Source organism: Scyliorhinus canicula, chromosome 4 (genome assembly GCF_902713615.1).
Source record: "Scyliorhinus canicula chromosome 4, sScyCan1.1, whole genome shotgun sequence".
In the NCBI taxonomy this organism is placed as follows: domain Eukaryota; kingdom Metazoa; phylum Chordata; class Chondrichthyes; order Carcharhiniformes; family Scyliorhinidae; genus Scyliorhinus; species Scyliorhinus canicula.
In genome coordinates this window covers 132,118,479-132,132,639 of record NC_052149.1, presented here as the reverse complement: position 1 = coordinate 132,132,639, position 14,161 = coordinate 132,118,479, and the positions used below count along the sequence as shown (strand labels likewise).

Sequence of the window (14,161 nt, the reverse complement as noted above, 5' to 3'; positions counted from 1 at the left end):
AGGGGAAAAGTGTGTGTGTGAAGGGGCAGTTTGTGTGGGATGGGGAGGGGGCAGTGTGTGTGGGGAAGGGGCAGTGTGTGTGGGGAGGGGCAGTGTGTGTGGGGAAGGGCAGTGTGTGTGGGGAGGGGGCAGTGTGTGTGGGGAGGGGGCAGTGTGTGTGGGGAGGGCGCAGTGTCTGTGGGGAGGTGGCAGTGTCTGTGGGGAGGTGGCAGTGTCTGTGGGGAGGGGGCAGTGTGTGTGTGGAGGGGAGCAGTGTGTGTGGGAAGGGGGCAGTGTGTGTGGGGAGGGGGCAGTGTGTGTGGGGAGGGGGCAGTGTGTGTGGGGATGGGGCAGTGTGTGTGGGGAGGGGGCAGTGTGTGTGGGGAGGGGGCAGTGTGTGTTGGGAGGGGGTAGTGTGTGTGGGGAGGGGGCAGTGTGTGTGGGGGAGGGGCAGTGTGTGTGGAGGGGAGCAGTGTGTGTGGGAAGGGGGCAGTGTGTGTGGGGAGGGGGCAGTGTGTGTGGGAGGGGGCAGTGTGTGTGGGGATGGGGCAGTGTGTGTGGGGAGGGGGCAGTGTGTGTGGGAAGAGGGCAGTGTGTGTGGTGAGGGGGCAGTGTGCGTGGGGAGAGGGCAGTGTGTGTGGGGAGGGGGGAGGGGGCAGTGTGTGTGGGAGGGTCTGTGTGTGTGGGGAGGGGGCAGAGTGTGTGGGGAGGGGGCAGTGTGTGTGGGGAGGGGAGGGATTGTGTGTCTGGGGAGGGGGGTGTTTATGTGGGGAGGGGGCAGTGTTCGTGGGAGGGAGGAGGGGGCAGTGTGTGTGGGGAGGCGGCAGTGTGTGTGGGGAGGGGCATGTGTGCGGGGAGTGAGCAGTGTGTGCGGGGAGGGGGCAGTTTGTGTGGGGAGGGGGCAGTGTGTGTGGGGAGAGTGCAGTGTGTGTGGGGTGGGGGGGGGGGCAGCGTGTGTGGGGAGGGTGGAGTGTTTGTGGACAGCAGGGTAGCGTGTGTGGATGTGCAATGCAGTATATGTGGAGGGGCGAGCAGCATGCGTTTTGGAGGAAGCAGCATCATGGAGAGGGGAACAGCCTGCGTGGACTGGGAGAGCAGCGTACGTCTGAGTGGAGGGGGGCAGTGTGAGTGGTGAGGGGGGCAGCGTGCGTGGGGGGGGGCGCAATTTGTGTGGACTGGGGGGCAGCGTGTGTGGAATGGGGCAGCATGTGTGGAGGTGATGCAGCGTGTGTCGAGTTTTCCTTAAAAAAAAAAGACAGTTACATGGGCATTGTGGGTACGGAGGGATATGGGCCAAATGCGGTCAAGTGAGACTAGCTTAGTAATAGAAAATGGGCGGCATAGAAACTGCTCCTGTACTCAAATCTTCTCACTATGGAAGCCCTACTTTGATGTCTGCTGCACCTGCATTCTTACCTTTAGTGGCTGGTGTACAAGGACACCCAGGTCTCATTACAAATTCCCATCTCCTAATTTCTGGCAATTCAGATAATAGTTTGCTTTCTAGTTTTTGCTACCACAGTGGATAATGTCACATTTATTCAAATTATACTGCATCTGCCATTCATTTGCCCACTCATTCAACTTGCCCAAATCATCCTGAAAAATCTCTGCATCCTCTTCAAGCTCACCCTCCCACACAACTTGGTGTCATCTGCCAATTTGGAGATCTGGGGCGGGATTCTCCCGCCTCGGTGTGGTTGGCGCCCCAGCGGCTGGCGTGGAAGGCATTTGGCGCCATGCCTGCTGGGGCCGAAGGGACTCCGCCGGCCGGCGGGAGTCCGCCCATGCGCAGGAGCGTCAGCGGCATCCCCGCGCATGGGGTGGGGGGTCACCTCCGCGTCGGCCATGGCAGAGGCTGACGGCCGCGCGTAGGAAAACAGTGCCCCCACAGCACAGGCCCGCCCGCAGATCGGTGGCCCCATTCGCGGGCCATGCCACCGTGGGGGCACCCCCCCCCCCCCGGGGCCAGATGGCCTTGTGCCCCCCCCAGGACCCCGGAGCCCGCTTGCGCCGCCATGTCCCGCCGGTAAGGGACCTGGTTCAATCCACGCTGGTGGGACCGGCATAGAAGCAGCGGGACTTCGGCCCATCGCAAGCCAGAGTATCGCCGGAGGGGGACCCGGCGCAGCGCGATTCCCGCCCCCGCCAAATATCTGGTGCCAGAGAATTCGGCTGCCGACGGGGGCGGGATTCACGCCAGCCCCCAGCGATTCTCCGACCCAGCGGGGGGTTCGGGTTGGGCAGCACTGTAGCCTTGTGGATAGCACAATTGCTTCACAGCTCCAGGGTCCCAGGTTCGATTCCGGCTTGGGTCACTGTCTGTGTGGAGTCTACACATCCTCCCCGTGTGTGCGTAGGTTTCCTCCCACAGTCCAAAGATGTGCAGGTTAGGTGGATTGGCTATGATAAATTGCCCTTAGTGTCCAAAATTGCCCTTAGTGTTGGGTGAGGTTACTGGGTTATGGGGATAGGGTGGAGGTGTTGACCTTGGGTAGGGTGCTCTTTCCAAGAGCCGGTGCAGACTCGATGGGCCGAATGGCTTTCTTCTGCACTGAAAATTCCTATGATGAATCTATGATGTATCCTGCCCATGATATTTTGAAATGAAAATCGCTTATTATCACAAGTAGGATTCGAATGAAGTTACTGTGAAAAGCCCCTAGTCGCCACATTCCGGCACCTGTTCCCTCATCTAAATCATTAATATAAATTGTTAATAGCTGGGTCCTAGCACCGATCCCTGCGGTACCCCACGAGTCACTGCCTGCCAATTTAAAAACATAGAACATACAGTGCAGAAGGAGGCCATTCGGCCCATCGAGTCTGCACCGACCCACTTAAGCTCACACTTTCACCCTATCCCCGTAACCCAACAACCCCTCCCAACCTTTTTGGTCACTAAGGGCAATTTAGCATGGCCAGTCCACCTAACCTGCACGTCTTTGGACTGTGGGAGGAAACCGGAGCACCCGGAGGAAACCCACGCAGACACGGGGAGAACGTGCAGACTCCGCACGTTCCCACCACCGACATCAGACCTACTGGGCCCTGGTTTCTCTCTATCTCCCTTTTTAAATAGTGTGTTACATTAGCTACTGTCCGGTGTGAGCTGGTTCTGGGCATGGGCACACTATTGGGTGTGTCCGGGCATGGGGGCACTGCCCAGTGTGAGTTGGGTTAGGCCATTGGGACACTGAGCTGGGTCCGGGCATGGGGGCAATGACCACTGTGAGCTGGGTATGAGCACACTGTCCGATGTGAACCTAGTCAGGGCATGGGACACTGTGTGAGTTGGGCCATGGCAGGGGATGCTCTCCAGTGTGAGCCAAGTCAGGGCAGCATGGTGGCACAGGGTTACTGCTTAACAGCGCTATGAACTTGGGTTCGTTTCCGGCCTTGATGACTCTGTGGAGTTTATACATTCCCCGTGTGTACACATGGGTTTCTTCCGGGTGCTATGGTTTCATCCCACAGACCAGAAATGTGCAGCTTGGGTGGATTGGCCATGCTAAATTGTCCCTTAGGGTCAAAAGGTGTGCAGGTTAGTTGGGGGCGACAGGGATAGGCCGCAGGAGTGGGCCTAGGGTACTATTTCGGACTATTATGGCCTCATTCTGCACTGCACTCCAGGCTTAGGGACACTGTCTAGTGTGAGCTGGATTCGTGCATGGGGACATTATCCGGGGTGAATTGTGCCCAGTCATGGGGACAGCGACCGGCATGAGCTGGGTCAGGGCATGGGGACACTGTCCAGTTTGTGCTGGATCCAGACTTGAGGACATTTATGCTGGGCTGTGATTGAATACTGTCATGTTAAGGATCATTGTCATTGAACTGCATGTTGAATCCTTGCCCAATGTATTGGACTAGTCAGTGGGATTGTCAATAAAATTCTAAGATGTACATTGTCTTTCTTTCTCTCCAGCCCTAAACCGGGTCCAGCTACTTGGGCGAGTTGGGCAGGACCCTGTGATGCGACAAGTCGATGGGAAGAATCCTGTAACAATTTTCTCATTGGCAACTAATGAAATGTGGCGATCAGGAGACAGTGATACATTCGCATCAGGTAGTGATGTCCAATGTAAAATACTTTCCAATTCCCAGTAAGTGTTCTCTGCTGAGAGTCTGAGTGATGTGTATTTTTATTGTTCATCGGATGTGAGTATTGGCAGGGCAAAAGCTCGGCAGCTCACCCAGCATTTTAAAAAAATCCCCTTTAACAGATAATTGAGCTTGTTATGTAAGTGTCCTCATCTTTAAACTTTGTTTTCCTCATTTAAATCTTGCTTCCTGTGTAGTCCTCTTTATGTTCTGTGCTGGTTGCTACAATTCTGCATGCTGTGCTTTTAATCTGGATTAAACCAGCTTTATGTGCTATTTTGGCTGATCCAAGGACTCCCCTCAACTCTTTTGCAATCCCGGGACTCGGGTGGGTCTCGATTTTGATTGGTAGAGAGCACCAGAAGATCCTGGAAGAAGAAGGCAGACTCCATTTTGAGTTCAGTTCTGTTTTGACTCAGGGAAGTGGAGAACCAAGGTTTGGGCTTTGTCAGCTAACACTTGGCAATTACAACTCTCACCAGCCAGCCTGTGAAAGTTTAATTTCTGATTAAAAAGCTGCAGGCAGCCTCCCTCTGTAGTCTGCCTGTGAAAGCTTAACCCCTGTTTGAACGGCTGAGGAAAGCCCAGTCTGAGATCTCTCCTGAGATCTTTAGTACTTTTGAAGAAATTACCTTTTTCACGCAGAGAGTGGTGGGTGCCTGGAACACTCTACCAATGGCTGCGGTGGAAGCAGGCACATTAGCAACGTTTAAGAGGCATCTGGATGGTTACATGACTAGGGAGAAAATTGAGGGATACGGACAGAGTAAGGGCAGAAGGTTTTTTTTAAAGTTTGGGCATCATGATCGGCACAGGCTTGGAGGGCCAAAGGGCCTGTTCCTGTGTTGTACTTTTCTTCGTTTTTTGTATGCCCATGTTTATTCAATAAACAACAAAATAGGAGAACAAAGCTTATGAACGTATTAATATCAACAGTCTACCATGTCAAGAGTTCTGCTCATTGCCTTGTCTTGTCAAATGCTGCCTGTTTCTGGCATAGTGGATTTAGAAAAACATATTTTTCTCAGTGGATGTCTCGGGTGTGTCGTTGGTTTTCTCAGTTGGTGACTCGGGAGTGGGGTTAGTTTTCTCAGTTGGTGACTCGGGAGTGGGGTTAGTTTTCTCAGTTGCTGACTTGGGTGTGGGGTTAGTTTTCTCAGTGGGTGACTCGGGAGTGGGGTTAGTTTTCTCAGTTGGTGACTCGGGAGTGGGGTTAGTTTCCTCAGTTGCTGACTTGGGTGTGGGGTTAGTCTTCTCAGTGGGTGCCTCGCGTGTGGGGTTTGTAACTATATATAGTGTAAGGAATACAAAGGGTTATCAATTTGATGTGAATACTTCTCACCACCAGATGGAGATAAGGAGCAGTTATATAAATATCATGTGATTCCTAGGATTCTGGGAGAAGGTGTTCAGGTGTGAGAGAGATCAGTTTCATAGTGCAGAGTTCTGTAGTTAGAGATATTGTATAATTTAATTTAATAACTTTTACCTTCGTACTAGTTTGAATCTTTTTTAAGTAGTGTAAATAAATCAGCTTTGTTCATTAACTTCGCTTGATGTTCCTTGTTCAACGCAACATACTCATGACATCCAGATTTACAAAACAGAGAAAATCACATGGTATCAGGTGTGGTCACCAAGGTAGTATAGTTAGATATAGAGAGAGAGAAAATCTGTGAAAAAAAAACATACGAACATCGGGGGGAAAAACTCTCATCCAGACTTCGATCGCAACGACTTTGTGGAAGCCAGTCGTATCGAATAGAAGAGACCAGTCAAAGCTTCATGGATGGTTTGCAAACTCCAAAGCAGTTCAGGACATTGGGTAAAGTAGATGTAAACTGGAGGAATTTCAAACAACAGTTTGAAATCTACCTCTCAGCTTCAGACCTCGAAGCGGCCAGTGGTCAGTGAAAGATTGCGCTGATCTTAACCATGGCTGGACTGCATGCATGAATTGTATAACTTCGAGAATGAAGTTGATAAAAAGAAACATAATATGGTCATACAAATTTTTGACAGGCACTGTGAATTGCAGATTAATGAAATTTTTGAGCGTCATATATTACGAACACAAGTCCAAAAGGCAGGTGAAACAATTGACTTGTTTGTAACAGATCTCAAGCTCAAAGCTGTCATGGGAATGTCACTTTAATAAATGTTTGTCTGCTCAAGTGACTGCAGTGATGTCGTAGAGAATTTATACTTGATGTGCTTCTGTAAAAAGGGTTTTTGTCTTATGGATGTTCAAGAGGAAAGTTTAAGGATTACTTAGAGTGTTGTATTCTTTGGGGGTTGTATTTGAATTGATGGTTGCTAAGGTGCTCACTGTATGTTTTAAAAAGGTTAACTGAGTTCATAGAATAAACATTGTTTTGCTTTAAAAAATACTTTTAGATATCTGCTGCACCACTCTTGTAGAGTGGGCCTTGTGCTCCCCATACCACAATCTCGTAAAAGTCGTGGGTCAGGTGATCTCCTGGCCCATAACAAAGTGCTGATCTGTAATTTTTCGCTATGATCAGATTCCCTTCTGCGTGATCTGATTGTATTTGATATAAAAAATGAAAAGCTGCGTGAAAGATTGCTCAGGCAACAGAAATGAAGGCTAGAAGAAGTTATCCGTATGTGACGTACGAGTGAACTTGCTAAGAATCAGTACTCCGAGATGTTGGTTCGCAAACGTGGCGCAAAAACGAACAACGTGGCTGATGCCATTGATGCTGTGGCGCCCTTGAGAAAACAGCGCTCTACAGAATGTGTCCATTTTGCGCATAATGCAACCAGCATCATAGAACATAGAACAGTACAGCACAGAACAGGCCCTTCGGCCCTCGATGTTGTGCCGAGCAATGATCACTCTACTTAAACCCACGTAACCCGTATACCCGTAACCCAACAATCCCCCCATTAACCTTACACTACGGGCAATTTAGTATGGCCAATCCACCTAACCCGCACATCTTTGGACTGTGGGAGGAAACCGGAGCACCCGGAGAAAACCCACGCACACACGGGGAGGACGTGCAGACTCCACACAGACAGTGACCCAGCCAGGAATCGAACCTGGGACCCTGGAGCTGTGAAGCATTGATGCTAACCACCATGCTACCGTGAGGCCATCATGATGTGCAAACATTGTGCTCATGCACCCCAGTTAAAAAAATGTCCAGCCATCGGGAAAGTATGCGCGAAGTGTCACAAACAGAATCATTTTGCTGCGCAGTGGTGAATGGGAATTAGATCACCTGAATCTAAGAAAAGATGTTCAGTTATCAAAGACAGAACTGTTCAAACAGTAAATGCAAATAAATGTACAATGAAAGCGATTAAACCTGACACTGTCCCAGATATGTATGACTTGAAAGACACTTTGTAGATCGTCATTGTAGAAAAGATTAATGCTACTCCAAAGGTTATTTCTACAAAAGAAAACTTAAAGCCAATATTAATTGTCAATACCAAAGATGACAGGACAATTCCATTGAAGGTTAATGGAACGGACATTCTATTTAAATTAGATACAGGTGCTCATGCAAGTTTAATTAATAAGTTGGACTTAGCCAAATTAAATCAACAGCCTCCAAAATATGACAATGATTGTCAATTGCCTGACTATCATGTCAATGTCATCAATACGTTGGAAACATGTTATCTCACAGTACAAATTAAAGACACAGAGATGCTTTTAAAATTTTAAATAGGGACCGAAGCGTTCATCACTTCCAGGAGTGCAGGCATGTGAGCTACTGCAGCTGGTGAAGAGAACTCACAGCACAGGCAAAATTTTAGTCCATGCACAAGATCAAATAGATGCCATAATTGATGAATTTCCAAACATGTTTCAAGGAATGGGTACATTACCATTCAAGTACAAGATACAGCTAAAGGAGAATGCTAAGCCTCTTATTCACCCACCAAGGAGGGTACCAGCTCCCTTGACAGAATGCCTGAAACAGGAACTCAACCACATGCAGCAGTTGGGAATCATCACAAAAGTGATAGAACCCAATAACTGTTAGTTCAATGGTATGTGTCAAAAAATCAAGTGGAGATCTCAGAATCTGTATTAATCCGAAAAACCTCAATCAGAATATTAAAAGGGAACATTATCCTATCCCAAAATGTGAAGATATCACAAGCGAAATAGCACACACCAAGATGTTTTCTAAACTAGATGCCTCTAAATGGCTTTGACAACTGAAACTGGATGAAACCAGTCGAGAGTTTTGCACTTTCGATACTCCCTATGGTCGATATTGCTTCAACAGAATGCCTTTGGCATAATATCAGCCTCAGAGATATTCCATTGTGCAATGGAGCAAATGACTGAAGGAATTGAAGGTGTCCGCGTCTATGTTGACGATATAATTATATGGTCATCAGCCCGTGGAGAACATAATGCAAGACTCCTGCAAGTACTGCAATGTGTAAACAAATTTGGTTTGGAGCTCAATCGGAACAAATGCCAATCTGGCATCTCCAAAATAACATTTCTCAGTGACGAGATTTCCGCTCAAGGTGTGCAGCCAGACAACAAGAAAGTTGCAGAAATTAACAAAATGTCTTTGACCAAGGACAAGAAAGCGGTTCTCGGACTACTGGGTGTTCTTAACGTCCTTGGGAAGATTATCCCAAACTTCTCCCCAACAACAACAGCTTTGAGACAGCTGATAAAGAAGAATGTTCTGTTCACATGGACAGAAGAGCATGCAAAGGAGTGGTCTGATTTGAAAACAGCACTCACAACTGCACCAGTACTATCATTCTTCGACCCAGTCAGTGAAACCAAGATACAACCAATGCAAGTAAGCATGGCATAGGAGCTGTGCTACTTCAGAAAAGTTCTAATAAGCAATGGAGACCCATCGGCAACGCTTCAAGAGCGATGATTCCGACTGAACCAGCGCAAATAGAAAAGGAATGTCTAGGCCTTCCCACAGGAATTGAGAAGTTCCATGACTATGTATTTTCCGCCCTTAGTACCAGTGATTGGGTTACAGGGAAGAAATTTGAATGCTAAAGTTACGTTTCTTGTACAAATCACTGTACATTTTCCCAAATGCTTTGCATGAGATATGCAGGTTAGGTGGATTGGCCGTGATCATGTTAAATTGCCCCTTAATGTCCAAAAGATGTGATCATTACGGGGATAGGCCGGGGGAGTGGGCCTGGGTGGGGCGTTCTTTTGGACTCGATGGGCCGAATGGCCTCCTTCTGCACTGTAAATTCTATGAAATTCTATGTATACAGATTACCAACCTTTACTGTAGAAACAGATTATCACTCACTTGTAACAATCAAAAAGAATTTGAATGATATGTCACCGAGACTACAAAGAATCATAATGAAACTTCGACGTTATGATTTTGAGTTTGTATACACACCCAGTAAAGATCACATGGCAGCTGATGCACTGTCACGTTCAACTGAAGAAGATACTGGAATGGATGACATAATTCAGGTAGTAGAAGCTCAAGCTAATTTCTTGGAAGAAAATCTACCTGTATTGGATGAAAAACCTAAGTTGTTAAAAGAAGAAACCACCAAAGGTGATACATGACAGCGTGTGATGCGTTATATGAGAGATAGTTGGCCTAAATAATAATAATAATGTGTGGGGGGTAAGAATCCGAGGTCTACCGAACCTACAATACTAAAACTGGGCAGCGACGGTAGAAAGGGTGAGGAGATGGGTACACGAACCCAGCACAGATCGGGTGCAAATGGAGGAGGCCATTTGTAAAAGAACGATCCTCTGGGCACTGGCTAGAGCAGCCATCCTCCTCAACAAGATACAAAATGAGCCCATTGGTAGCGGCCACGCTGAGAACGTGGGCCCAGCTGAGACAACACTTCAAGCTAATCAAAATGGCCCCCATCTGCAGCAATCACAGATTCCCCCAAGCCATGCTAGATACCACCTTCAAAAGATGGAGGCAGGACGGGGGCACACTGACAGTCGGGGACTTTTGCATAGGGCACAGACTGGCAACAATGGACGAACTGACGAGGAAGTGGAAAATAGCAAAAGAACAGGAAATGAGACACCTCCAAATAAAACACTTCCTCCGCAAAGAGACAGCAGGGTATCCCGGAGCCCCAGAAACCACACTACTAGAGGACCTGATAGGCACAGGCAGCAAGGAGGGGTGGCTATATGGGAAAATATACGGACAGTTACTGGACAGAGTCCAAACACCACTGAACGAGACAAGACAAAAATGGGAGGTCGAATTGGGGACAGAGGTAGGGTTGGGACTCTGGAGCGAAGCACTGAGTAGGGCTAACTCCACCTCCTCCTGCGCAAGGCTAAGCCTAATGCAGCTTAAGGTGGTGCACAGAGCGCAACTGACCAGAACCTGAATGAGCAGGTTCTTCCCGGAGGTGGAGGACAAATGTGAACGGTGCCAGAGGGGCCCGGCCAACCACGCCCACAAGTTTTGGGCTTGCCCCAAGCTTGCTGGGTTTTGGACAGCCTTCTCCGAGGCAATGTCCAAGGTTGTGGGGGTGAGGGTGAAGCCATGCCCAATAGTGGCAATCTTCGGGGTATCGGAGCAGCCAGAGTTACACATGGAGAAGGCGGCCAACGCTTCCCTAATCGCAAGCCGGAGAATCCTGCTCGGCTGGCGATCGGCAGCACCACCCACGGCTGCAGACTGGCTCGCTGACCTCTCAGAATTTCTCCACCTGGAGAAGATTGGCGGCGGCAAGGGGGGGGGGGGATGTGCACTTTCCCTTTTTTTCTGATTTCATCGTTTGGCTTTGTAACTGGTCATACGCAGGGAGAGCTCCAGAATCCATTCTGGGAAGCAGGGAGAAAACCTGGGAGCACCCTGGGAAGGTAGGTGACATCAAATCTGACCTCCAGGTTCCAGCGGCCTTCATTTTCAAGAGTGGAAGTGAGAGAGCCGGGGAGCAGCTTGGGAATGGGCAAGTGACAGATATTCTGCTATTCTGAGTGGTCCGACTTTTTTGCGGGGGGAGGGGGGGGACTGAAAAATGCCGTCACAGGAAAACTGTGACCTGATTGGTTGGGAGGGAATCTGCACTAAATTTAAAAATTAAACATTGTTCAACTAATTAAACATAATTAATTAATTAATTACTTATTCATAATTTTGAGGGTTATTCTAAGCCAGAGACCAGAGAGTACTGTATTTAAAATTTACATTTATAGTGGAAATCCGTAAGTTTTAGAATACTCATGGACAAAGACGAGAGTGGTCCTAAAGGAAGAGTGCTAAATTGGGGAAAGCACAGTAAGAAGTCTTACAACACCAGGTTAAAGTCCAACAGGTTTGTTTCAAACACGAGCTTTCGGAGCACGGCTCCTTCTTCAGGTGAATGGAAAGGCTTGTTCCAGAAATGTTTATATAGACACAGTCAGAGATGCCCCGGAATGCGAGCACCTGCAGGCAATCAAATCATCAAAGATGCAGAGAGAGAGGTAACTCCAGGTTAAAGAGGTGTGAATTGTCCCAAGCCAGTTCAGTCGGTAGGCCTCTGCAAGTCCAGGCTTGTTGGTGGGGGCCGAATGTAATGCGACATGAATCCCAGATCCCGGTTGAGTCCGCATTCATGCATGCGGAACTTAGCTATAAGTTTTTAGGGGCAGCAGGGTAGCATGGTGGTTAGCATAAATGCTTCACAGCTCCAGGGTCCCAGGTTCGATTCCCGGCTGGGTCACTGTCTGTGTGGAGTCTGCACGTCCTCCCCCTGTGTGCGTGGGTTTCCTCCGGGTGCTCCGGTTTCCTCCCACAGTCCAAAGATGTGCGGGTTAGGTGGATTGGCCATGCTAAATTGCCCGTAGTGTCCTAATAAAAGTAGGGTTAAGGGGGAGGTTGTTGGGTTACGGGTATAGGGTGGATACGTGGGTTTGAGTAGGGTGATCATGGCTCGGCACAACATTGAGGGCCGAAGGGCCTGTTCTGTGCTGTACTGTTCTATGTTCTATGTTTTTGCTCAGCAATTTTGCGTTGTCGCGTCTCCTGAAGGCCTCCTTGTAGAATGCTGACCCGGAGATCAGAGGCTGAATGTCCTTGACTGCTGAAGTGTTCCCCAACTGGAAGGGAACAGTCCTGCCTGTTGATAGTCGCACGATGCCCGTTTATTCGTTGTCGCAGTGTCTGCATGGTCTCGCCAATGTACCACGCTTCGGGACATCATGGCTACACATTGGGGAAACGCTAAGTATAACAAAATTCGGCAGGAGCTAGGGAATGTGGACTGGGAGCAGCTGTTTAGGGGTAAATCCACATTTGAAATGTGGGAGTCTTTTAAGGAAAGAACAAAAAGAACAAAGGAAAAAGAAAATTACAGCACAGGAACAGGCCCTTCGGCCCTCCCAGCCTGCGCCGATCCAGATCCTTTATCTAAACCTGTCTCCTATTTTCCAAGGTCTACTTCCCTCTGTTCCTGCCCATTCATATACCTGTCTAGATGCTTCTTAAATTATGCTATCGTGCCCGCCTCTACCACCTCCGCTGGTAAAGCATTCCAGGCACCCACCACCCTCTGCGTAAAAAACTTTCCACGCACATTTCCCTTAAATTTTCCCCCTCTCACCTTGAAATCGTGACCCCTTGTAACTGACACCCCCACTCTTGAGAAAAGCTTGTTGCTATCCACCCTGTCCATACCTCTCATAATTTTGTAGACCTCAATCAGGTCCCCCCTCAACCTCCGTCTTTCCAACAAAAACAATCCTAATCCACTCAACCTTTCTTCATAGCTAGCACCTTCCATACCAGGCAACATCCTGGTGAACCTCCTTTGCACCCTCTCCAAGGCATCCACATCCTTCTGGTAATGTGGCGACCAGAACTGTATGCAGTATTCCAAATGTGGCCGAACCAAAGTCCTATACAACTGTAACATGACCTGCCAACTCTTGTACTCAATACCCCGTCCGATGAAGGCAAGCATGCTGTATGCCTTCTTGACCACTCTATCAACCTGCGTTGCCACCTTCAGGGTACAATGGACCTGAACTCCCAGATCTCTCTGTACATCAATTTTCCCCAAGACCCTTCCATTGACCATATAGTCCGCTCTTGAATTTGATCTTCCAAAATGCATCACCTCGCATTTGCCTGGATTGAACTCCATCTGCCATTTCTCTGCCCAACTCTCCAATTTATCTATATTTTGTTGTATTCTCTGACAGTCCTCCTTGCTATCTGCAACTCCACCAATCTTAGTATCATCTGTAAACTTGCTAATCAGACCACCTATACCTTCCTCCAGGTCATTTATGTAGATCACAAACAACAGTGGTCCGAGCACGGATCCCTGTGGAACACCACTAGTCACCCTTCTCCATTTTGAGACACTCCCTTCCACCACTACTCACTGTCTCCTGTTGCCCAGCCAGTTCTTTATCCATCTAGCTAGTACACCCTGAACCCCATACGACTTCACTTTTTCCATCAACCTGCCATGGGAAACCTTATCAAACGCCTTACTAAAGTCCATGTATACGACATCTACAGCCCTTCCCTCATCAATTAACTTTGTCACTTCCTCAAAGAATTCTATTAGGTTTGTAAGACATGACCTTCCCTGCAGAAAACCATGCCGCCTATCACTGATAAGTCTATTTTCTTCCAGATGCGTTTGATAAGGTTCCCCACGGTCGGCTATTGCAGAAAATACGGAGGCTGGGGATTGAGGGTGATTTAGAGATGCGGATCAGAAATTGGCTAGTTGAAAGAAGACAGAGAGTGGTAGTTGATGGGAAATGTTCAGAATGGAGTTCAGTTACGAGTGGCGTACCACAAGGATCTGTTCTGGGGCCGTTGCTGTTTGTCATTTTTATAAATGACCTAGAGGAGGGCGCAGAAGGATGGGTGAGTAAATTTGCAGACGACACTAAGTCGGTGGAGTTGTAGACAGTGCGAAAGGATGTTGCAGGTTACAGAGGGACATAGATAAGCTGCAGAGCTGGGCTGAGAGGTGGCAAATGGAGTTTAATGTGGAGAAGTGTGAGGTGATTCACTTTGGAAAGAATAACAGGAATGCGGAATATTTGGCTAATGGTAAAATTCTTGGTAGTGTGGATGAGCAGAGGGATCTC

At 48.4% G+C, this 14,161-nt stretch overlaps 1 protein-coding gene across 1 annotated transcript in view; it reads left to right on the top strand.

Moving 5' to 3' along the window:
* The first annotated feature begins 1,015 nt into the window (after nt 1–1,015).
* The window catches only part of ssbp1 (single-stranded DNA binding protein 1), an 82,403-nt gene continuing 69,257 nt past the window's right edge, over nt 1,016–14,161 (top strand). Inside the window, exons 1-2 of the mRNA XM_038793529.1 lie at nt 1,016–1,103; nt 3,908–4,048. Coding sequence (XP_038649457.1) covers nt 1,016–1,103; nt 3,908–4,048 — 229 coding nt within the window. The remainder of the gene's footprint in view (nt 1,104–3,907; nt 4,049–14,161) is intronic.